Here is a 24,729-nt window from a genome sequence, read left to right as displayed (position 1 = left end):
GAATTGGGCAAACTACAAAACTGACGAAATAGGAACTTAATAAGTTATTAGATCAATCCGAGGGTTAAGTAGGGTGTGTGGTGTTTGTAAATTAATACTTAATTTGAGGGTAGTTTGGGAAGATAGTGGGGTTTTCTTAGAAATTGTGAAAATTTGAATTAGAAGTTGGGGTGAACAAAGAGAAGTGTGGGGTTTAAATAGAAAAACTCAGAAATAATAGCCAGGACATTTTCAAAACATAATAGCCAGGTACACATATTCAACAAAGACATGGTGGTGATTTCTCTACTGTAAAATCTAACGGCCAATATGTGAACCAAGAAGTATTCCTTGGATTTATTTGAAGTTTGTGTGTTTCGAATCGACATGGAAGTTAAGTAACAATTAATTTGAGAAGGACAAGTATTGAAGTTACTGCTTAGGTGGTTGTCAAAAAGCAGGCTTTATAACTACCGGCTCTTACTCTGTCTGACATTCTCAAGCGGTTGCAAGCAGACGCGTATGGTTTGGGTTGGGACGTGACAATTAAATTATAGGGTTACTTTCAAACTGTGAATTTTCATTTAAAAATAGAAACACAAAGAACGCTCTAATTGAATTTGTTTGGGGAAATTACAATAAGTAAGTCTAATGCCATCACCTACCATGACCTGACAGGGCAGCTCTGAATTAAATTGCTTCACTATAAGTAATGGCCGAAGTCATGGCCAACTTTACCAAGCAACAATCCCTTGTCTCTCATACAATCCTCAAAACCATTGGCTGAAGAAAGTGTCACATTCTCACTCACTCACTCAGTCTCTCTCTCTCTCTCTCTCTCTCTCTCTCTCTCTCTCTCTCTCTCTCTCTCTATGGGGCTTTTGAAAGTTTGGGTCACCATTCTCATGACCCCTTGTGCAACTTTCTTGGGGAGGAAATGGAATCTTCTAGACCTTGTGACAGCTGGTATGTTCTTGAGTGTGCATTGCCTGGCTTTGTTTGCACCGTTTTACTTCACTTGGACTGCGTTTTTCGTGGCCTATTTGCTGGCCGTTGTGACCGGTTTTGGAATCACTCTTTCTTACCATAGAAATCTTGCTCATAGAAGTTTTAGGGTTCCAAAATTGCTTGAGTACTTGTTTGCCTACTGTGGGGTTCTTGCACTTGAGGTATGTCAAATCTCATTTTTGAGCAACATTTTGCAAGTTTTGTTGTTTATGTTCTTTCTTTTTTTGGTCTACTTTTACGATTTTCTGTTTGTTGTTTTGGGTTTGCAGGGAAGTCCAATTGAATGGGTGAGCACACACCGATACCACCACCAGTTTACTGATACAGAAAAAGACGCTCACAGCCCTCTTAAGGGTTTCTGGTATAGTCATATGGGCTGGATCCTTGATAGCAATTCTCGGTTTGGAAGAGTAAAAACAACCTCTCTCTCTCTCTCTCTCTCTCTCAAGTAATAGTTACACTTTTTTCTTTTGGTACAAATGCTTACACTTAATTTTTTATTTTTTATTTAATGAGAAATTTGCAGTATGGAGGACTAAGGAATGTTGAAGACATGAAAAAGCAGCCATTTTATGTGTTTCTTCATCATACTTTCATGCTACACTCATTTGTTCTTGCAGGCATATTATATGCCGTGGGTGGACTTCCCTTCTTGGTTTGGGGAGTGGTGAGATATATAGATTTTCCTCTCTTTCATTTCTAATAAATTGATCATGTATTCGCACAAGATCTTAAACATTTCAAACCAGAGAAGTTGTGTCTGAAACTCTCCCCTTCTTATTACTAGAATTATAAGCACAAATATAAATACGTATGCTTTATTATTCTTTTTTTTTTTTTGTTTATTTTTTTTTAATTACTTCTAGCACAGATCCTTGAGTTTAAACTCATTATCATTTGCAGGGCGTGAGAATGGTAGTTGTTTTCCACAGTACTTTGTTTGTAAATTCTGCTGGCCACACCTGGGGATATCAGGCATGGAACACCGGGGATCTGTCTAAGAACCTTTGGTACTTATATTACTTAATACTCTCCCTTGTACTATATATTTCATATATAATTGAGAAATGAAAGTTGCAATTCATTTTAAAATTGATTTTTATATATTGATATTCAAATTTCCAGGTGGTTGGGATTGCTTGCACTTGGAGAAGGCTGGCACAATAATCACCATGCTTTCGAATACTCAGCTCGACAAGGCCTGGAATGGTGGCAAATTGACTTGACTTGGTACATCATAAAATTTCTTGAAGCTCTAGGACTGGCAACAGATGTCAAAGTACCATCCGAGGCTCACAGGCAACGGATGGCTTTAAAGACAGACTAAATCCATGGCTGCTCAAGATTGCTAAGCATGGGATGTCTAGCTTCAAACTCTATTTGCTGTTTTAGGGTGGTAATGATATTTTTCATGCATGTTGTGGGCCTTATTATTGTTCAGAATTAATGCTATGCTTTGTATTAGCAATTAATGCTTTACTTTTAACCAGGCATTTATAACAAACTTGAGGGGTTTTGTTTCATGACTTTGGGTAGTTGAAATACTTTAAAGTAGAAGATGATCCTTGATTTGTAATAAAAGGATTAAACTTAAATATCACAAATTTGAGGTTATTTATTTATTTATTTTTCATTTTTAGTTGTTTAGGTGTTCTTAGGCTTAGCTTTGATTGTTGAAGGTTTAATTTGGGTATATTTTAAATTCTTTTTGTTCTTTTATTTTATTTCGTAACTTTACTTACGGAAGGAGGTGTGTATGTGGAATAAATAGGACCACATTTCCATACCATCCCTTTAGTAGAAGCATGTGAGATCTATAATGGTCATGTACAAATAGTAGCACCAAGATTTAAGTCGGGGTCATGGCAGTGGGTTGCTGCGCTATCCTCGGGGTTTAGATCACTTGGTTGGGTTCAATGGACCTTGCTACGGGGTTGTTCCTCGTTACAAAAAATTAAATAAAAATAATAATGAAACCTGTGGAGAACTATGCCAAATATATGCTAGCATTAAGGAGAGTGAAAGAGAGAGGGGCAGAGAGTGGGTCAGAGATGTGGTTGGGTGTTGGGCCGCAGGTAAGGGTCGGGGTTTGGTAGTTGGGGAGAAAAAAACAGAGGGACCATTTGCAGAGAGAGAGAGAGGCCATTTGCTGTAACTACGCCAAATATATGCTTTTTTGGGTGGAACCTGGAGATTAAAACCAGGGCGCAAATAGCGCAAGCAAAAACAGAAGCAGGAGTCCAATTAGGAGGGGACTACAAGCATGCATACAACACAGTTAAAGACCAAAACATGATACAAGTTAAAGCAGAAATGCCAGATAAAGAAAAGAAATAGACGGTGCCATAGATGGGCAAAGGACGTCGAAATCTGATCTAGCATTCCTCAAGCGCTGTGAATTGGGGGGTAAGGAAGACCATCTTTGTCCAAGATTCCAATCAAAGAGGATGGGGGTCGGTTGACCCAAATAGAAAGGCTCATCCTCGACATAGCTAACTTGGCTAAGTGATCAGCTGCCAAGTTTGCGGTCCTAGGGACCCAAGACCAGTTACAATCCCGAAAGGTAGAGCAAGAGTTTCTGATGCTACATAGAATTGGATAGAGCTGCCACCTACCTCGAGGGATTGACCGATTAAGGCAAGATATGGCCTCTTTGGAATCAGATTCAATGACTACTCTGGTGTGCCCGTGTTGGATAGCAAAGTTACATCCTTCCAAAATAGCTAGAGTCTCAGCTTCAATGACAGAGTCTGCTGCAATAGAGCAAGCAAGGCCAGCAGCAAAAACACCACTAGAATCATGTAATATCACTCCAATACCTGCCTTATGGTGCCCAGGTTTCCAAGAAGCATCCACATTAATTTTAACGATACCATTAGCAGGAGGGGACCAAAATTGGGGAGTTTGGGCCACAGGAACAGGGGTCCTGCAAGTTGCATTCTTCGAGGCTTGAGCATTAAGGTAGCTCCTACAAGCAGCATGAGATTCACAGATTACCACCATTGGGGATGGCGGGTGAGATTCGATAGCCGTCTTGCATCGCATTTTCCAAATGTACCAACAAATGTAACCAATACTGGTCATGATATCCTTGTCACCCGAATTTCCATTCAAACTTGAGGAGAAAGATAAAAGCCATTTATCAAACGTGGTGATAGATATTTTGTCAATCCACAAATTAAGATAGCTGCCAAACCATATAGGCTCCACCCAGTGACAAAGAAGCAGCATATGTTCAACAGATTCACTTTCGTCACCACATATGGGGCACATTGGAGAAGTCCCAATTTTTCGTCGGAAAAGATTAGCCTTAGTAGCAAGACAGTTCCTCAAGGCTCGCCAAAGAAAATTTTGAATTTTTGGGGGAGCAGTTAAATTCCAAACTAGCTTCCAAACCTCTTTATCACAGGACAGTGAAGAAGAAGGACCAAATATATGCTCTTCAAGCAATTAGTGATATTTCTCCCTATTTTTTTTTTATAAAGAGCTTGAAGTTATAATTCTCCTCTTCATAATAAAATAATAATAATAAATTGGGTTAAATACTTTTTTGGTTACTAGGTTTTACACAAAAATTCAATTTGGCTTAGAAATTATTTTAGCCAAATTGGTCACTGTGTTTCTCAAAGTATACAATTTATAAACATTCAGTTATCTTCCGTTAAGTGCGGTTTTATTTTTATTTTTAGGAAGCACGATCAGTCTTTTCCCTCTCTAACTCAACAAGTTAGGGTATATTCTGCTATTAACGTTTAACAAATTGTGGGAAATCTTGCGTTGAAATTGAAATTATGAGGTATAAGGTCACAGATTGGATGGTATACTGAAGCCTGAATCTATTCAATGAGAACCCTATTGTGACTTCTCGCATGGCAAGGAGATGTAATTAAGGTGATAGAACACCAAAATATATTGGTAAGTTGTTGATTTCATTTTAATTTGGTTTACCTTTTTTATTTCCTTATACCTCACAATTTCGATTTCAACCTAAGATTTTTCCCAATTTGTTAAACCCTAATAGCACAATATACCCTAACTCGTTGCGTTAGATGAAGAAGATTGAACGTGCTTTCTAAAAAAATAAAAATAAAAACTTTGGGAAACACAGTGACTAATTTGGCTAAAAAAATATTCTCAATGACTGTGGGAACACATATTTTATCGGCCAATAAGAAGACGACACGTGGAAAAGGAATATTCCTTAGGTCAACTGCTAAAAATATGAGAACTATGAGAGAATATTTGTTTGTGGGAATTTTCTATATATTCTTCTCCTTGTAGGAGGTCATATTTATAATACAACTGAATTTTAATGGGCAAGTAAATAATAAATTCTTATTTCTATTTACAGTAGGAAATCAAGAATTAAAGTAAATCAAATATAATTATAATGGGAATCCTTGGTGTGTAAGGAAAGAAAGTCAATGGTCCACAAGTCACTCCAACACTCCCCCTCACGTTGGTGCATAGATGCCGCCAATGCCCAACTAGTCCAGTGAATTGTGGAACACTTTAATAGAAACTGCATTTGTCAAAATATCAACTAAGTGATCCTCGGACTTTACGAAAGGAAACTGAATCACTTTAGCTTCGAGCTTCTGTTTGATATAGTGTCAATCTACCTCAACATGTTTGGTGCGATCATGTTGAGCTGGATTTTGTGCAATAGCTACTGCAACCTTGTTGTCACAAAAGAGATTTATTACAGATGTAGGTCTATACCCAAGTTCAGTAAGCAACCTCTTTAACCAAATGAGTTCGCAAATTCCTTTGGTCATATCTCTGAACTCAGCTCCTACACTAGATAAGGCAACCACCTTCTGTTCCTTGGTTCTCCATGTAACCAAATTACCTCCCATGAATGTAAAGTAACCGGATGTGGATCATCCTTAGCTGAATAGGAAAAAAAACTTACTTCCTAAACCAAACTCCAAATTCTAATTGAAATAGGAAAACAAAAATATTTGCCTAAAACAGATTCCTAGAACATTAATTACGCATCTTAAGTCTGTCAAACTGAAACAGAAAATTATGAGCGATGCGTGCTGCATCATCCTCCTCGGGTCGAGAAGTATTCATCCCCGAATTCAAATCTTCCACATAAGAACTATCACCATGGTAAGGAAATAGATGTTTGACATTGAACACATCGGCAGTAGTATATGACTAGGAAGCTTGAGGCGGTAAGCATTTGGATTAATCTTAGCCACAATCTCCACTAGACCAATCTTTCTTGCAGCCAACTTGTTGTATTCCCCAACCAGAAAATGATCTTTAGTCAAGATAGTCCAAACGAAGTCACCTAAAATTCGACATGTCGGTGCTTCACATCAGCCACCACTACTACAAAAAACGAAATAGACGACGGGAATCCACCGTTGTGTATAATGTTTTACAACCGACGTAAAACGACCGCCGTCTTTTAACACATGAAATAACGACGGCAAATAACCAACGTGGTTAATATATTACACGTCATAAAACAAACTAAAACCGACGTCTATTTCATACATAAAAGCATACAAAGACAACTTTCGACTATATTAGACGACGGTTCTAGTAAAACACAGACGTTTAAATAATGTTAAATGTCAAAAACAACTACAAACCCGACGTAAATCAGTTTATCAACGTCTCTAATTAAAACAAAACCGACGTGTAAAACGTATAAACCATCGTGGTTAATAAATACTACGTTCACTAAATAAAAAAACTGACGTCTAAAAATATAACATGGTAAATTAGACGTCCGTTTTGTCAAAAAAAGTGACGTGTTAAATATTTAACATGGCATATATTTATTTGGACTGACGTAAAAACAAAATAACCACGACCCTTGAGGTCACCACAGACGTTGAAAATTATTTTGACGGCTTGAACACAGAAACCAACGACGTGGATTTAATACTACACGTCGGTTAATTAAAACACCTGTCATGTTTAATCCATTTACTATGGCCTAGGAGTCACATTTTAGGATGTTGTTAGTATTTTATAACGTCGGTGGTTGTAGACTTTGACGTGGTTGGCATTTTAAAAGTCTCTTTTGTGAGCCACTTAGACGTGTGTAATCTCTGAGACGTCATTGCTTTTAGTCTAACCGTCGTTAATAAGTAACGAAACGCCTTGAGTTATGGATTTGACGTCGGTTATTGTAAAATAAAGGTCGTGGTTATACTTTACTATGTCCCAAGAATTCAATGATTCAACGTTATTATATACTTACTACGTCGGTTATTTATTTATTCCATGACGTGGCTAGTCTTTGTTAAGTCTCTTTCATAACCTTTTTTGACGTGTGTATTCTCCGAGACGTCAATTGTTTAATTATAACTGACGTGCAACAATGTTTTTACGACGTTAATCATTAGTTGATTATATCCGTAAATTCGTCGGTTTGAGCTCTGCCGTCGTGTTATACTTTATTGTTCGTCGTTGATTATTTTATTTACCGTCGTTGTTTTAAATATTTATTAACCTTTTTGAAATGAATTTTAATTAACCGACGTGTTTTCTTTTTCAAATGGCGGTTTTTATTTCATTTTTGCGTTGTCTTTCCACGTCGGTTGTGAAAACCCGACGTTGGTTGTTTTGTAGACGTCTCTTTTTGCGATTTTTGTAACTTGACCGTCGTATTTTTAGCTTTAACCGATTATTTTTAATTTTTGATTTGTCGTGCCCAAAGCCTGCAGAATGAAAATGTGATCGGAATTAAAATGATATACAGAGCTATGAATTAATGTCATACAATTAACTGCATAACTAATGTCATACATTACTACAATCAATCAATCCATATATCTTCACACCAATCTCTAATATTCTCACTCCCAAACTCACCCACTAGGTCATCAAATGTGTCCACATTTGGTATCCCTCTAGTAAATGGCTGACACTCAATTCTAATATCACCTAGCACATCATCACCAATAACATCATTATATTCTCTATTAGGCATTGATAACATTACCGACCAACCACGATGCATTGGTCGTCAACATAAAATACTTGTTTGACTTGAGAAGCCATAACAAATTGGTCATTCCTATGTCCAATTTTACTCAGATCTACAAGGGTAAATCCAAGTTCGTCTACTACAAGGCCCGAAGTGTTATCTATCCAATCACACCTCAAGACTGGGATTCTAAACTTTTGGTAGTCAAGATCCCAAATTTCTTGAATAACCCCATAAAAACCCATATTGGAGACAATAGGGTTTTTATCCTTGGCACTAGCAACTTGCATAGTATGTGCAAGTAAATAAACTCCACTATTTTGGACAGTTCGCACATCATCTTGTGCCTTGGTGTTAAATTTGACACCATTAATAATATAGCTCCTATATGATGGCACTGCCATGCTTGGACAAGCTGCTAACCACCTCAAATTTTCTGATATGCCATTATTGTCTTCCCCATTAAATTCACTTTGAACCTGCAAATTAAATATATATCTTAATTCAATCTAACATATATATAGAAAGAAAGAAAATTAAAATAAGTTCAATATGTCATTCAATAACATATATACCTTAAAGCGTAGCCATTGAATGAAAGTGCTATTGTGCTTATCTTGTAGCCACTTTGTTCTCTTTCTAAATTTTGGATACGTGGTCTTGATGTGGATCATATGTTCCCTACAATTGACACGAAAAAAACACGCATTACGGTCCCTTGTATATAAGATAAACATAAGGAGTAATAATATTTAAAATGGCTACATATGAAAAATTAAACTCATACGTACTCGATATAAGGTAGGACTTCCTCCGTATTCTCCAAGACATATAGATGTGCCTAGTTCAACAAGTCCATATCAACTAAGCTGACTGTGCAACCTGATAATGGTTTTGAAACTCCCATATTCTGGCTTGAAGGCACTCCAACTGTACTAACATCAGATAAATGCTCGGTACAAAACTCTACAGCTTCTTCAGCTATATTCTGGCTTGAAAACGACGTCGTTCTCTTTTTAATACGCGCCAAATGACTTTTGGATTTCCGATGTAGTTATGACGGCGCTTTTTTATCGAAACTGACGTTGATTTTTAAAATATGACGTCGCTATGTATATTAGAACCGACGTGGATATTTACGATAATTTGTTTAAATATGATTTTTTCACGCGTTTTTTAACTCTCAGTTTTCAATTAGGGTTCCAACTTCTTCTTGCCCTTTGCTCTGTCTCATCAAATTCTAAAAAATTGTCTTTCTGCAAGCAAATGGGTTTGCAGAATGATTTCTCACAAGACCAAGCATGGGTTTGCAGAATGATTCCTCACAAGACCAAGCATGGGTTTGCAGCCGCACTTGCCCGTTTGAAGGCATACGAGGGTGTTCTTGATGCTCCTTATGATAAGATAAAGAGGATGGTCATTCCTGATGCTCTAAAGTGAGCTTTTCACACTTTATTCATCTATGGCTGTGCAGGAGCTTGAGAACAAGAGGAAGGAGAGGGCCCAGCTTGCATATGAGAGGAAGAAACAGTTGAACAAGCTGAGGGTGAAGGCAGAAAAGAAACCACGATGTATTTGGCTAATTTGTGTACATATATTGTGTAAATATTGATCAAAAGGAAATGAAATTTTAAATTTTAAGATGAACAAGAGGAAGAGATTTGCCTTTTAAGATGAAAATGTTGTTGAGGATTGAGAATTAAATTTTGTTTTGTGTTAAGAAAGATATTACCAAAATAAAAGAAAAATTAATTAATTTTAAAAAGCTATAAAAATAAGACGGCGGTTTACAGAGAAGGAAGACGTATAAATTGAAAAAATACGATGGTAATTTGAACTTAGGACGTGGTAAATAAACACGACAGTAGTGTTGTAGGTAACATCGTAGTACACTCCAAAATAATAAGTCGATAAATGAATCTCTCGCGTCATGGTATATTATTTAACACGTCTTTTTTTTTTAATATACCGACGTGGATTACATTACATTATACGACGTGGATTCCATAAAATTATACGACGTGGATTCCATTAAAGAATAACCGACGTGGTTTTGTACAATTACACGGCGGTATTTCTATAAGGACCGCCGTGAGTTTAAAAGATTTATTTTATAAATTTGACTCTTTCTTTCAGTTTCAGTTTTCATTTAGGGTTCCAAGTTCTTCTGATCTCTCCGGAGGCTCGTCTTCCTCTCTCACATACACACATACATCATGACTCTTTCTTCTTGGATGTTAATGATGTATGCGTTTTGGTGTATCCATACACCAAAACGCATACATCATTAACTTTCAAAACATTGTCTTTCTCAAAGTTTGCAGTAGTCAGTTCAGTTCTGGTTTCTTTTTGGATATTGTGTATTTAAAATATTGTCTTTCTCACTTTGGTGGTTCGATTATGATCAGGATCCAAAGATCTCAAAGGTAAGATATCATACCTCTTGGGATCTCATTTTAATTTTCGTAAGCTACCAAAATTAAAAAATAATTAAATCTTAAAAAGAAATAAAAATTAAGACGGCGGTTTACAGAGAAGGCACCGTCGTAGTATACAGACGTGGATTCCATTATATTATACGACGCGGAATAAGAATAGTTGGTCGTGTTTAGTTTTTTTTTTGGTCAAGAGTTGGTCGTGTTTAGTTAGGAGTTAACACAACAGGTTTTTTGGTGAACTGTCGTCTTTATGTTCTACATCGGTGGATTCATACCTGCTGTCGTTGTTTTTTGGTCAGATTTTAACTCTGAAGAAAACCTTTTTAAAAAAACGACGCTTTTTTATTTGTGTGCGTCGTCTTTTAAAAATATTCAACAGTAAGGCACTTATCCACGACGGTTTTTTTTTTTACCGTCATCGTTTTAAATACAACGACGGTTGTATGTTCTGCCGTCGTCTTTTTATGGTCGTCTTTTTTTCTTTTTGTAGTAGTGCACTTGATTGTATTTCGCATTGGCATCCTCAAGCCGCTGCTTTGTTGTTGAATAAAATTTTTGAAGTGTGTCTACAAATTCTTCTGCCTTGGCATTAACTCACTTCAAATATGGGACTGGTGCAAGGTCAAGAGGACACTTTGAGTTATAGCCATAAGTAACAAAAAATGGACTGAACCCAGTGCTCCTATTAATAGAGTGATTAAAAGAAAATTATGCTTGGCTCAACTTTGCCCATCAGTTTGAGGATGGTAGGCACTACTAAAATTTAATTTTGTATTAGCAAGCTTCCACAAGCACCTCCAAAAGTGGCTAAAAACTCTTGTGTCTCTGTCAAACACAATAGACATCATAGGCAACCCACATGGAGTCGATACACCTCTCGAAAGAAAAGTTGAGCTACATTGACTGCGTCCGTAGTCTTCTTGCGCCGGATAAAATGAGAAATCTTAGAAAATCGATCAACAACCACATAAATAGAATCCATACCTCGCTACGTACATGGAAGCCCTAAGACAAAATCCTTGCTTAAATATTCCCATGGCTGATTTGGAACAGGAAGCGGCATGTACAACCCTACATTAGTTGCAACACCCTTAGATAATTGGCACACCCTACAACTCTCAACAAATTTGGTCACTTCGCGACAAATACTACGCCAAAAATAACAATTCATTACTAGCTAGATTGTCTTATCTCTCCCCAAATGGCCCTCATTATGCAATTCATGAATAATCTTCAGGCACAAGCTAGACTCGGGGATGCATAACTGATTTCATTTAAAGTAAAAGCCATAATGTATCATAAAATCAGATCGTACACCCGCCGCCACGTCATGTATGATAGGAGCAAAGTACGGGTATGCAGCTATTAAATCACGCAAGGAATCAAAACCCAACACATGGCTCCTCATGGCCGTTAGAAAATTGGCTCTACGGCTAAGCACATCTACTGCTTGATTCAAAGCGCCTAACTGATGCTTAAGAACAAAGGTGAGCTACTGCAGATATGATGCCCATTTACCACGGCGAGCAAAGAGTTTATGTTGTGAATTAATATGATTCAAGGCATCATGGCCAGTAAACAAAAAATTTCATTATGAGCCAGATACGAACTCCAGTGTTTGAGAGCTTGAACAACCACATAAAACTCCACATCATATGTGCTATAGTTTAATTTCGAACCATTGAGCTTCTTAATATAAAACGGTATAGGTCATCCTTCTTGGCTTAAAACAACCCCAATACCCACTTTAGATGCATCATAATGCAACTCAAATGTCTTGCTAAAATATGGAAGAATTAAAACGGGTGCTAAAATAAGCTTGTGTTTGATCTTGTGAAAAGCAGTTGTAGCCTCTTGAGACCAATTAAACCTCCCAAGCTTTAACAATCTGTTATGGGTGCCATAATAGTACTAAAATTATGAATAAAGCGCCTATAAAATGATATTAACCCATGGAAACTTCGGACTTCATGTTGGTTCTACGGTAGTGGCCAATTTTTGATTGCATCGACCTTTGAATCATCCACAAAAATTCCGTCTTTCGACACCACAAAGCCAAGAAATAAAACCCTATCTGTCATAAAAGAACATTTTTTTGTTGTTGCATAAAATTTTTCTTTTTGTACTACTCTCAAGACATCTTCCAATTTTTAAGATGCAATTCCGGTGTCAGACTATATATAAGGATGTCATCAAAATAAACCACTAGAAACTTGCCAATAAACAGATGAAACATCTCATTCATCGCTCTCATGAATGTACTGGTGCATTAGAGAGGCGAAAAGGCATGACTAAGCACTCATACAAGCCTTCGCAAGTTTTGAATGCGGTTTTTCACTCATCTCCTTCTATAACCAGAATTTGATGATACCGGCTCTTAAGATCCAGCTTGCTAAAAATTGTAGCACCACTCAATTGATCCAATAGGTCATCTAAACGAGGAATGGGAAAACAATATCGTACCACAATTTTATTAATAGCACTGCTGTATACACACATCCACCATGTGCCATCTATCTTTGGTGTAAGCAAGGCAGGAACTGTTAGATTTCTTTATATACATGTTCAAGATCTTTCACACAATCTGAAATACGTAAAGACATACCTGGAGCCACCTTCCTTGAGTACACAACCTTTGAACTCATTCAATCACAGCAGCAACAATCCTAGCAAAATAGGAACGGCTCAAGACTTCTGCTCTCTCTCAGAATCTGTTTCAATTCTCTCTTTATGATGAGAATAGGGTTATCGAACGTGTCTGATGAGAGCAGGGCCTTAAGCTTATATAGGGCTAGGTCAAGTCGTCTTTACTCATCATCGAGGGTCGACTTGACTAATCTTCCCAGCCCACCAAACCAGTTCACGCAAAAGGAAATAAATAGGACCCCTTAATAGGCTTCAAAACCTTTCCCTATTCCACAAGGTTTTGGGCCTCAAGGTATAACTTAATTTAAACTCTTATCAAAACCTAATATAACTTAGTATCTAGTGCACCGATCTAAATAGGAAAACATAACATTCTGTTTGGGCCTAAATTTGACACACTCAGCCCACCAACAAATAATCAGGCCAAGGCTATACACTCGACCCAAATATCGGAGGCCCAGAAACTATCAAAATTGCGAAATGACTTGGGCCTCGAAGGAACCCAAATTGGGCTTGAACCAAAATTGGGCTTGGTAGGTTTTTTAATTAAGAAAAGAAGCCCAAAGGAGAAACAGACCTACGTGACCCTCTGATTTGGAAAAGTCAACAATTGCAACTGAAATTGATAGGGAATTAACAGGGCCAGGAGTAAAAGAAGAACATCTTTGAAAAACTCTACTGCCAGGAGATCAAATTCCATTTTGTTTATTCAGAGATATTTTTCTACTCCAAAGAAGGCACCATTTTCAAGGGATACACAGACTATGATTTATGAAAAGGAGATAAGCGGGAAACAGGGAGTTGTTCAAAAACTGAAAACTGACCATCACAATTTGGGACTCTTACAGGAGCAGTTAAACTGGAAGAAGGGAAATGATCGCTTCAGGAACTGACTATTGAGTGTTTATTGCCAGGATTGATAAAACCCCCTTTTCTTTGCATTTAAAAATAAAAGACCTTTTGAGAATTTTTGCCGCCCATTATTGAAAGAATTAGAACCCATATTCCAAAAGCATCCCTTATAAATATAGGAGAGGGTTGAATAGAGCAAAGCACAATCAATCAAACAACCAAAAATTGCCAAGGAAAAAAACTCAAGATGATCACTTGATCTCAAAAACCTTCAAACAACTATCAACCAAGACATCCAACTTTAGTTCAGACTTAGAGAAATAAATCATTCAAAACGAGATTTCTCTCGTTACAAATTTGGTTCAGCATAAGCCAAAGCAAGCAGAGTTCAGGTTTCTACAAATATGAAAACCTCAACAAATTTATGAAGAGCCCTGGCCAAGAAGGACAGATACCACAGCGCAGCTCCAGCCCAATAGTCAAGTCCAGCCACTTCTGCCTCTTCCAGACTGAAGAAGTCTCAATTCTACCCAATCAAAAGCCTTCAAGGTTTTGAAATAAATTAAAGCTCTGCCAAACTCGAATGTTGGCATCGATTTGCAGCCGAAACAGACCAGTTGAAGTTGTTGACAGTCCAGTCCAGCACGGGCATACCGAATCCAGCCCGGATCAGAAGCATCTGCCCAAGCAGAAATGGAAATCCAGTCTTCTTTTTGTCTTTTTAGAGTCAGTTTTTCCCTTTTGAGTCTTGTAAAAGAGAATTCTGTCTGAAAATAGTTCACTTTCTCATCATCTATTCTGGCCAGAACTACCAGTTTTATACTGTGAACAATTGTGAAGTCCTCACCAGTCTGAGGCAAGAAAAGAACTTACTTGGGAAATATTCCTCACCCAAATTCACAATCACTTGTTTAGAAGTTAGTAACTTGGGGCGCAAGTTATCTATTTTTAGGAAGACAACTAGGATTTTTATTTCTAGCAGTGGCACGCTCGCACATTAAAGAAAGTTGACCTGTTGACCAATCAATGGTTTTCAAGGCAATGGGTTTGATAGTCTTTATTGGCCATGAGTTTAAAACAGTTAAGTCCTTCTGAAAATACCTGTAGGATGACTAAAAATGCCTAGAAGGGGGGGGGGGGGGGGGGGGGGGGTTGAATAGGCTAATTCAATTTTATTAGCAATAAATTACAATAGACTTTCGAAGTAGGATTGATATGGGTTATCAATCCTGAGATGTGCAGAGCTGAAAGTAAAAGAACACGCAGATATTTATTTTACGTGGTAAAACCCCACCTTTGGGGAAAATCTACGGGACTCCTTAGTCCAGAACAAATCCACTATAGAATTGAATTACAAGAGGTACTCACACAATTATCCTAGACTCAATCTAGATAAAGTTTACCGACTTCTGTGTAATTCAACTTCTGTCACGGGATGATCTTCAACACTCCTTACATTGAATGCAATACTGGTCGCGATTGCTTCAAGTTCACCGGAGGATAGACGCCACAACGATTTTGGTGCACTCAACCATATAAGTCACCGACATGCATATGTATGCAATTATGAATGATCAAAGAATTCAATAAATCACCAAGCAACAAAAGAGCACTTGATGATTTATTGAAGAAAATAAACACAACAGCTTTTGCACTAACAGATCCAATATGCTCTCAAAATTAAAACGTCAAAAGCCCCATAATGAAACAGTAGACACTTCTTTTTAATCAACATGAGTTTTCTCTCCAAGGAGAGAAACCTCATAGACCAAAACTTCTATTCAATTAGGACTTGCAAACCTGATCCAACCAGGTTTCTACATAAGGTGCCAACACGTCAGCTTACCAAAAGCTATCCAATTTTGAATATAACTTCTGACCCAAATAGGAATATAAATTCTAATTCAATATGGTGTCTTAGTGAAGACACCAATCAGCTACTTTAATAAATAAAGAATTCTCCCCTAAAACAAGGTAATTAGGAGATACACAAAGTGCACATCATTGTAGGAAAAGCTAATAATTCAACTTAACTCACAATGACAATGAAAATAACTTCAGCCGTAAATTCTATTTTGAATGCATGATTATGTGATGATTTACCTGTTGTCAAGTTTCTCATATGGTCAGGTCATGCCTCGGAAGTACGTGGTTGAAAGAGTTGAGCCAAACACGTCCAGTGAAAATTCGTTACAAACTAATGTTCAACCTATGCTAAAGTCTAGGAAATGCCAATACAAAATTTCGTACTAACAATCTCCCCCTTTGGCATTTCCTGGACGAAACACTAGATTACATATCAACCACGTTTACAAGCAAACCTACACAACCTAGTTTACTTTGTCAAACAGATATTCAGTTCTTGTGTCGTCTGCACACCAACAAACAGACTACCAGTGAAGCCTAATAGAATGGAAATAAGAATAACCAAAACTTGACATAGTTAACCAGCGATATTTCATATGTCAGGAGATTAAGCAGAGTACTACAAGTTCTGATCCCATAGACAAAAAAACGTTATCTCCCCATAAAGGTCATGTTTCTACTTTCCACAGTTACTCCCCCTGAGTCTCATATGTAACACAAAATATGTAACACAAAACAACAGTTACCCCCCCTAAGTCTCATATGTAACACAAAATATTCTCCCCCTTTTTGTTTAGGAAATCCAAAGTACACAGAGAGAACTTCAAAAAAGGACAAACCCAGAAGCAGAACAGATGAACCTTAGATGCTGCGAGCCCGAGGAGGACGAGGAGGACCAGTGGGCTGAATGTGCCCAGCAAGTGACAGCAACAGTTCACTATAGGTGTCAAGACGATCCCAGATGTGACGAAGAAGCGCATGCATCACTTGATGAGATGCAGAGAGCGAATCCAAAAGAGCCTGTTACTCGATGGAGAAGCCACCCGAAGTACAGTGTGCATCACTACGGTGTAAAGTGACCTGGTTGTTGACTCTGATGGTGTCGGATGAGCCAAGATCATCTGTTGGCAGTGCAGGGACACTAGCATGAGCAGCCAAGGCTGTGATAATCCGAGGAAGAACAAGACTAGATGTCGAAACAGTGGCATTGGCAGCACCAACGACAATGAGGCTTTCAGGAACATAGAACTCTACACTGACAGATTGCTCAATTACAAGCTGGAAGAGAAGATGAGCAGCCTTCCAACTTACTTTCCCATGCTGGGAAGTGGGATTCAGATAGTTTCGCACAAGCATGTACAGAGTACGAGTCCACTGAGACATCATGCCAAAGGAGAGCTCGGTGGGGAGCAGTTCAGGGGGTGACACATAGAGTTGATTCACCAGTTGACGACGAGGAAGAAAATCTGGAACCGGCTCACATGAACTGCCAGAGCGAATAGGAGGCAGACCAAGAGCAGCCGAGATAAAGTGGAAGCTGAGCGGAATCGTAATCCCCTGCACACGCACATCTAGTCCAGACAGAGCAACAGAGGCAGTGGAGACATCGTGGAAATTTGCATAAACTCACGAACGATCTGAAAATTTGGCAGGGGAAACCCACGAACCAAAGGCAAGAGGCGATGTCTCATCAGAAAATTGACAAATGAGGGGCCAAAGCTTGAGAGATTGAAGTCCTCTTCGACTAAGATGGGACGATGACAGACCACGGCTGTATATCTGTGAGAGCATGCCAGAGAAACGAAGTGAGAGACCGGTGGATGAGGAGACACACGAGGAGTAGTGCTGGAGCGCGAGCGCCGAGAGGAAGAAGGCCGTGATGGGGTTTCAGCCGGCGTGGCTCCCGAAGAGGGAGAAGCAGCAGAACGGCAGCGTACGGAGCGAGAGGGACTTTTATCAGCGGCAGCAGAAGGGGAAGCACGACGACTCCGTGTGGTGACCATGGTGATGCATCGGAGCAAGAGACAGAGAGTAGATACCTTTGAGTGATGACAATGGCGGCTGGTACGTGAAGAGAACTGAGGAAGAAGACCTAGTCTGCACAGCTTAAACATACAACATAAAACGCACCGTGTGGTTTCTGGTTTTTTTATTATTATTATTTTTTTTGAATTTGAAATTGTTTGTAAAATTATAAAAGAACAAAATGAAAATAAAAAAGAAATTGGAAACAGACAGAGGAGAAGTTTGTAAACATCGAAGCAGAACATGCAACCAAGACAAAAATGATCAAAATCAAAACACCACAACCAAGCCATAAAACTAAAAACAATCAAAATAGGAAACACACTAGCGATGCAGACCCAAAACTCCCTACAAGAGATAATTATTTTCCATTTATAAACATGTCAAGCGTGTGAGCAAGAAAAGAAAGTGGCAGCAAACCCATTGCAATATGAAACGCATGTGAAGCAAAGCATGGTAGGGACAAAAACGAAACACCACACGAGTCGCACAGACTCACAGAGGAAAAAGAGGCATACCACAGTGATGGGGAAAGATAAACAAACACCAAATGAGTCCACCATCAAGAAGTAAAGGTGTTAGGTGAACTCTGTTCAATGAAGCACAATGACTAAGGCCACCCAAGACTGATCCCACTGAAGATAGCACAGACACCGAGTGCATAGTAAGTATATGATGATCAGTTTATGTGATTTTTATTTTCCTTTATGGATTTTATGGCTCACTTTATTTAGCTTTCGACATGATCCATGTAGCGGATGGTTAATCAGTGTGCTCAAGTCAGATGACCACAAGCAACTGGGTGATGAGGCACCCCTGGGGAAATACCGATCCGAATCATGAAGGCTTCAAAGATAAGCAAGGAGAGCAACCATCATAGCCTGTTGACTCGAACCTTGACGTTGGTTAGACAAGAGGCCCGGTTACTGAGCAGTGAGTAGTCACCACCTTTTTTTTTTTTTTTTTTCATATATTAATTTTAATTCTGAAAACATATCAGGAGCTTACGCACATCAGTGGTATGACAATCCCAAGCGAGACAAGTACATGAAGGAGATAGTCAAGGCACTCCAAAGAAAAGAGTGTGCGTGTGCAATTGTACCTAGATGGATAGATCAGTTGATGAATGTTATTACGCACCAAGACAAGGAAACCTTTGTGGGAAGCTGAGAGTGTGTTTTCTCAAGATAGTGCAATGCTAGAGCCCAATCTAAGATCATCAAATACGTTCAAACAACAACAGGATTGATACAACCTAATAATCCTTGCACAAGCTAGACAAATTTATAAAAACAGACAGTAATTTAAATATTTTGCAGCAAGGAGGAGTCTTAGGCATGCAACAGGCTTCGAATTAATCTAGAGCACAGATACCTAAAGACTGTCTAAGGGTTTCAAACCGGAGATTGTCTAGAGGCTTGGTAAAGATATCAGCTAATTGTTTTTCAGTTGTGATAAATTCAAGTGAGAGCACATTCTCTTCCACTAATTCACGAATAAAATGGTGATGAATATCAATGTGTTTTGTGCGAGAGTGTTGAACTGGATTTTTAGAGATATTAATACCACTCATATTATCACAAAATGATACCATTTTACCTTGCCGTATGCCATAGTCATTGAGCATTTGTTTCATTCATAACAACTGTGTGCAGCAGCTTCCAGCAGCTATGTATTCGGCCTCAGCAGTGGAGAGAGAGACGCAATTTTGCTTCTTACTAAACCAGGAGGCAAGGTTGTTGCCTCTGTAAAAACATCCGCCAGTTGTGCTCTTCCTGTCATCAATATTGCCTGCCCAATCCGCATTAGAATAACCTGCAAGTTCAACATTTGAGTCAAATGAGTAGTATACACCAAAGTTTGTAGTGCCACTTACATAGCGGAGAATTCTCTTCATATTAAGTAGATGTGATTCTTTGGGATCGGATTGGAAACGAGCACAAAGTCCAACACTGAAGGAGATGTCTGGTCTGCTAGCAGTCAAATATAGCAAACTGCCAATCATGCTTCTGTATAATTTTTGGTCTACACTTTTGCCATGGGAGTCTTTGGAAAGTTTAGTGCTTGTGCTCATAGGATTGCGAATGGGCTTGGCAGATTCTAGACCAAATTTGGACACCAGATTGTTAGCATACTTTGTTTGAGAGATGAACATTCCACCATTGAATTGTTGAACCTGCAAACCAAGAAAAAAATTTAGTTCACCAAACATGCTCATCTCAAATTCGGTTTGCATTACCTCATGGAATTCTTTGACAAGGATGTCAGACGTAGATCCAAAGACAATATCGTCCACATATACTTGAGCAACCATTAAATCCTGTTTGGTTTTCTTGATAAAGAGGGTTTTTATCAATGCTACCACGCGTGTACCCTTTTTGGAGAAGATGAGTAGACAGTCGATCATACCATGCTCTAGGAGCTTGTTTGAGTCCATAGAGAGCCTTTTTCAGACGATATACATGATTGGGATGAATAGGATCTTGAAAACCTGCAGGTTGTTCCACATAAACTTCCTCTTGTAAGACGCCATTTAGAAACACACTCTTGACATCCATTTGATGGAGCTTAAACTGAAGATGGCATGCAATGGACAGCAATAATCGAATAGGTTCTAAACGCGCAACTGGAGCAAAAGTCTCATCAAAATCCAAACCTTCAACTTTAGTATAACCTTGGGCAACAAGTCTAGCTTTGTTGCGCATGATTTGCCCTTTCTCATCTGTCTTATTTCGAAAGATCCACTTGGTACCAATTACATTGGAGTCTTTGGGACGTGAAACAAGATACCACACGTCATTTCTCTTGAATTGGTTTAACTCATCTTGCATAGCTAATATCCAGTCATTATCTGCAAGAGCATGCGTCACACTTTTAGGTTCAACCAAGGATACATAACATAAATTAGTTACCTCGTCACAAACTTGCTATCAAGTTCTCAATTTGTCATGAACATTCCCTATAATATCAGAGGGTGAGTGATCTTTCTGAACTTGTTTAGCACCAGGTCTACGTATCACAGGATTGAAAGGCTGGTTACAATCCTCGAAATCAGTTTCAGTAATATCAGCAAATTCGTGAGTTTCCAGATCTGTATCTTCATGACTTGTTTCAACCTGCAATATAGAGGTGTCATTTACAACCACATTAGATGATTCCATTATTGTTTTAGTACGACTATTAAACGCCCTATATGCTCGACTATTCATAGAGTAACCAAGAAAAATTCCAACATCACTTCTTGCATCAAATTTTCCAAGATACTCCCTGTCTTTGTAGATGTAGCATTTGCTACCAAAAGTCCTTAAGTGCTTGACATTTGGTTTCTTCCCTTTCCAAATTTCATACGGAGTACTCTTTGTATGTGGCCTGAAAAATGCACGATTAGATGTATAGCATGCAGTACTAATGGCTTCAGCCCAAAAAAGATCTGCCAATTTGGCACTTTTTAACATGACACGAGCCATGTCGAGAAGGACTCTATTTTTCCTTTCAACTACCCCATTTTGTTGGGGAGTGATTGGAGCAGAAAATTCATGTTTTATTCCTTTTTCAGAACAAAAATTAGAGAAAGCTTGATTTTCAAATTCCGTTCCATGATCTGTCCTAAGTCTTATGATGCACGAATTAGTCTCATGTTTTTCATTCATGATTAGTTTGTACAAGACATGAAAAGAATTAAAGGCTTCTGTCTTATCTTGCAAAAATATGACCCAAGTAAAACGTGAGAAATCATCCACTAAGACAAGAATGTATTTCTTTCCTCCCAAGCTAGCAACCTGAATTGGACCAACTAAATCCATATGCATCAGTTCCAAAGTTTTAGAAGTAGAGATTGAGTTTGTAGTTTTGTGAGGGTTTTTGGTTTCCTTCCCCAGTTGGCACCCTTCACAAACACCCTCACGTCTACCTGAAAGATTAGGCAAACCTCTTACAGATTCACATTTAGACAATTTGATTAAGTCTTGATAGTTCATATGTCCCAAACGTTGATGCCATAAATCAAGATGATCCTCACTTGTCCTAAAACACACTTGAGAAACTTCATTAGTAAAAAAACAATAGCAATTGTCAAGTGATCTTTTTCCAATCATCACATTTGATCCATCTTTATTATTGACAATACATTGGGCTTTAGTAAAACTTACCTCACCTATTTCATCACAAAGTTGACTTACACTGATGAGATTTGCTTGAAGATCTTCAACTAGCAAGACGTTGTTTAGACTTGGTGTACCACTTGCCATAATTTTTCCTTTTCCTAAAATCTTGGATTTTCTTCCATCTCCAAAAGTGACCATTCAACTCACACATTCTGTAGAGATTTCAGAAAAGCATGATTTGTCACCGATCATGTGTCTCGAACACCCACTGTCAAAATACCAAGATTTAGATTTAGAGTTAGAAAGCGCAGTAAGAGCAACAAAACATTTCACATCTAAGATTTCAGGAGCATTAGTTTGATGTGTATCACTTGAAAGTGCCAGCAAGGAATTTTGTTTGTCCTTTCTCCACCACACTAGAGTTGAATTTGGTAAAGATAACGAATGGGAGAGTTTTGACAACCTACTTACCTCTTTTACAAGATATGCAATCTCGTATTGACTTCTTACCTGTCCCTCCTTGGTGGATTTTTCACTTACTGAAATTTGTTGGAGCAGTTTGCATTTTGGTCGGATATGTCCAAGAGCTCCACAAAAGTGACACGTGGGTATGAATCTCTGAGTTGTTTGAGAAGTTGGAATACCAGTAGAAAGTGATGGTTTGACAAACTTCGTGACGGATACAGCGGAAGACTTGTTGATTGAATCAAAACCTAAGCCACGTTTGTCTCCATCTCTTCGACCAATGCTAATCATTCTGTCAATTTTTTCTGCACCAATTGTCAAAGCAATAATCCTTTCCTTTGAACTTTTAAGCTCAATTTCAAGGGCTTGATTGTCAGAGGTCAAAGAATCAATTAATTTATTTTGATCAATGCATTTTTTCTGTAATATTTCCAATTTTTCGCACATACCTTCACCCATTGTTTCTGGTTCAGCAGCAGAGGATTGCAATGTCCTGGCAGTCCTGCTGTTTTCAAGTTCCAGCACAGCAACTCTTTTGACAAGCTCTCTGTTGCGTTTGTGGAGTTTCTGAGACGCAGCCAAAAGATCGTCATACTTTTCCAGCACATAATCAATGTTTGGTTCATCATTCCCATTGTTTTCTTGTGCCTTATCCAAACTGACAGTGGTGATTAATGCAATGGTATTTTCTTCACTTTCTGATTCTGAATCACTGTCACTCCAGGTTACATTCAGTGCTTTGGCTTTTCCATTTTGTTTCTTTTGTGTGTTAGCACATTCTGAGGAAATATGCCCGTATCCTTCGTATTCATAGCACTTGACTCTCTCTTTAGTGGTTTTCTTCTCAGTAAACCTGCGAGATTTAAAATTACCATCAGTATAATCACCATGCTTAATTTTTGAATTTATACCTGAGTGATTTCTTGAGTCGTGATTTGTGGAATTTTGATATTTGAAAATTTTCTTAAATTGTCGTGACAGATAAGCAAATTCCTCCCCATTGAATTCTTCAAATTGGTGTTCACCATCTTCTTTATCAACTACTTTAAGAGCAACGCTTTTATTCTTTTTAGGAGCTAAATGCTTCATCTCGTAGGTTTGAAGTGACCCTATGAGTTCACGAACTTTCAGAGTGTTCAGGTCACGAATCTCTTCAATGGCTGTGATCTTTGGTGAAAAACGTTGAGGCAAGGACCTTAAAATCTTTTTCACCACCCTATCTTCTGGAATTTTTTCACCTAAATTTGAACATGCATTCACAATAACACAAAGTTTAGCATAAAATTCAGAAAAGGTTTCATTCTCATCCATCATGATTGTCTCAAACTGTAAAGTGTGCATTTGAAGCTTGGCTCCCTTGACAGTATATGTTCCTTTATGAGTGACCTGCAAAATATCCCAAGCTTCCTTAGAAGTATCGCAACTAGAGATGTATTCAAATTGATCGGAAGAAACAGTAGTAAATATAGCATTTAACCCCTTTTGATTATTAGTGCTATGTGTGGCTTCTGCAGTGGTCCACTCCTCTCTAGTTTTGAGAACTGTGGTTTCTCTATCTCCTTTTCCAATCGTCTTTTTGGGTTCAGAAAATCCATGAACTACTGTATACCATACACGTTCATCTAAGGACCAAAGAAACGACTTCATCTTAGCCTTCCAAGCACCATAATTGTGGCCATCGAAGTATGGGGGATATGCAACAGAACCCGCGGCACGATCCATCCTAAGGTACGTTTAGATCTTGCTGAGTATGTCTAGCAACTTGCTCTAATGCCAATTGAAAATACCTATAGGATGACTAAAAATGCCTAAAGGGGGTTGAATAGGCTAATTCAATTTTATTAGCAATAAATAACAATAGACTTTCGAAGTAGGATTGATATGGGTTATCAATCCTAAGATGTGCAGAGCTTAAAGTAAAAGAACATGCAGATATTTATTTTACGTGGTAAAACCCCACCTCTGGGGAAAATCCACGAGAATCCTTAGTCTAGAACAAATCCACTATAGAATTGAAATTACAAGAGGTACTCACACAATTATCCTAGACTCAATCTAGATAAAGTTTACCGACTTCTGTGTAATTCAACTTCTGTCACGGGATGATCTTCAACACTCCTTATGTTGAACGCAATACTGGTCGCGATTGCTTCAAGCTCACCAAAGGATAGACGCCACAACGATTTTGGTGCACTCAACCATATAAGTCACCGACATGCATATGTATGCAATTATGCATGATCAAAGAATTCAATAAATCACCAAGCAACAAAAGAGCACTTGATGATTTATTGAAGAAAATAAATACAGTAGCTTTTGCACTAACAGATCCAATATGCTCTCAAAATTAAAACGTCAAAAGCCCCAGAATGAAACAATAGACACTTCTTTT

At 38.3% G+C, this 24,729-nt stretch overlaps 3 protein-coding genes across 3 annotated transcripts; 1 reads left to right on the top strand and 2 right to left on the bottom strand.

Annotated features, from left to right (window-relative positions):
* Positions 1 to 713: 713 nt before the first annotated feature.
* On the top strand, positions 714 to 2,626 carry LOC110766712 (palmitoyl-monogalactosyldiacylglycerol delta-7 desaturase, chloroplastic). The gene is made up of 5 exons (XM_021970077.2): positions 714 to 1,148; positions 1,257 to 1,397; positions 1,514 to 1,654; positions 1,891 to 1,997; positions 2,113 to 2,626. Exons 1-5 carry the CDS (start codon positions 852 to 854, stop codon positions 2,312 to 2,314), a joined length of 888 nt encoding a protein of 295 aa, XP_021825769.1. The 5' UTR covers positions 714 to 851; the 3' UTR covers positions 2,315 to 2,626.
* A 746-nt stretch (positions 2,627 to 3,372) lies between these two features.
* LOC110766714 (uncharacterized) lies at positions 3,373 to 4,260 on the bottom strand. Its single transcript, XM_021970078.2, has one exon. The coding sequence runs from the start codon at positions 4,258 to 4,260 to the stop codon at positions 3,373 to 3,375; it is 888 nt and encodes a 295-aa protein (XP_021825770.2).
* Positions 4,261 to 20,699: 16,439 nt separating this feature from the next.
* Positions 20,700 to 23,984, bottom strand: LOC110766715 (uncharacterized). Its single transcript, XM_021970079.2, has 3 exons — positions 22,344 to 23,984; positions 21,918 to 21,922; positions 20,700 to 21,792 (listed from the first exon to the last, which is right to left on the bottom strand). Exons 1-3 carry the CDS (start codon positions 23,982 to 23,984, stop codon positions 20,700 to 20,702), a joined length of 2,739 nt encoding a protein of 912 aa, XP_021825771.2.
* Positions 23,985 to 24,729: the final 745 nt, after the last annotated feature.

The sequence above is a fragment of the Prunus avium genome, chromosome 4, assembly GCF_965620075.1.
Source record: "Prunus avium chromosome 4, drPruAviu1.hap1.1, whole genome shotgun sequence".
Classification (NCBI taxonomy): Eukaryota; Viridiplantae; Streptophyta; class Magnoliopsida; order Rosales; family Rosaceae; genus Prunus; species Prunus avium.
Note: the sequence above shows the minus strand (reverse complement) of the source record. Positions and strands in the feature narration are given on the sequence as shown.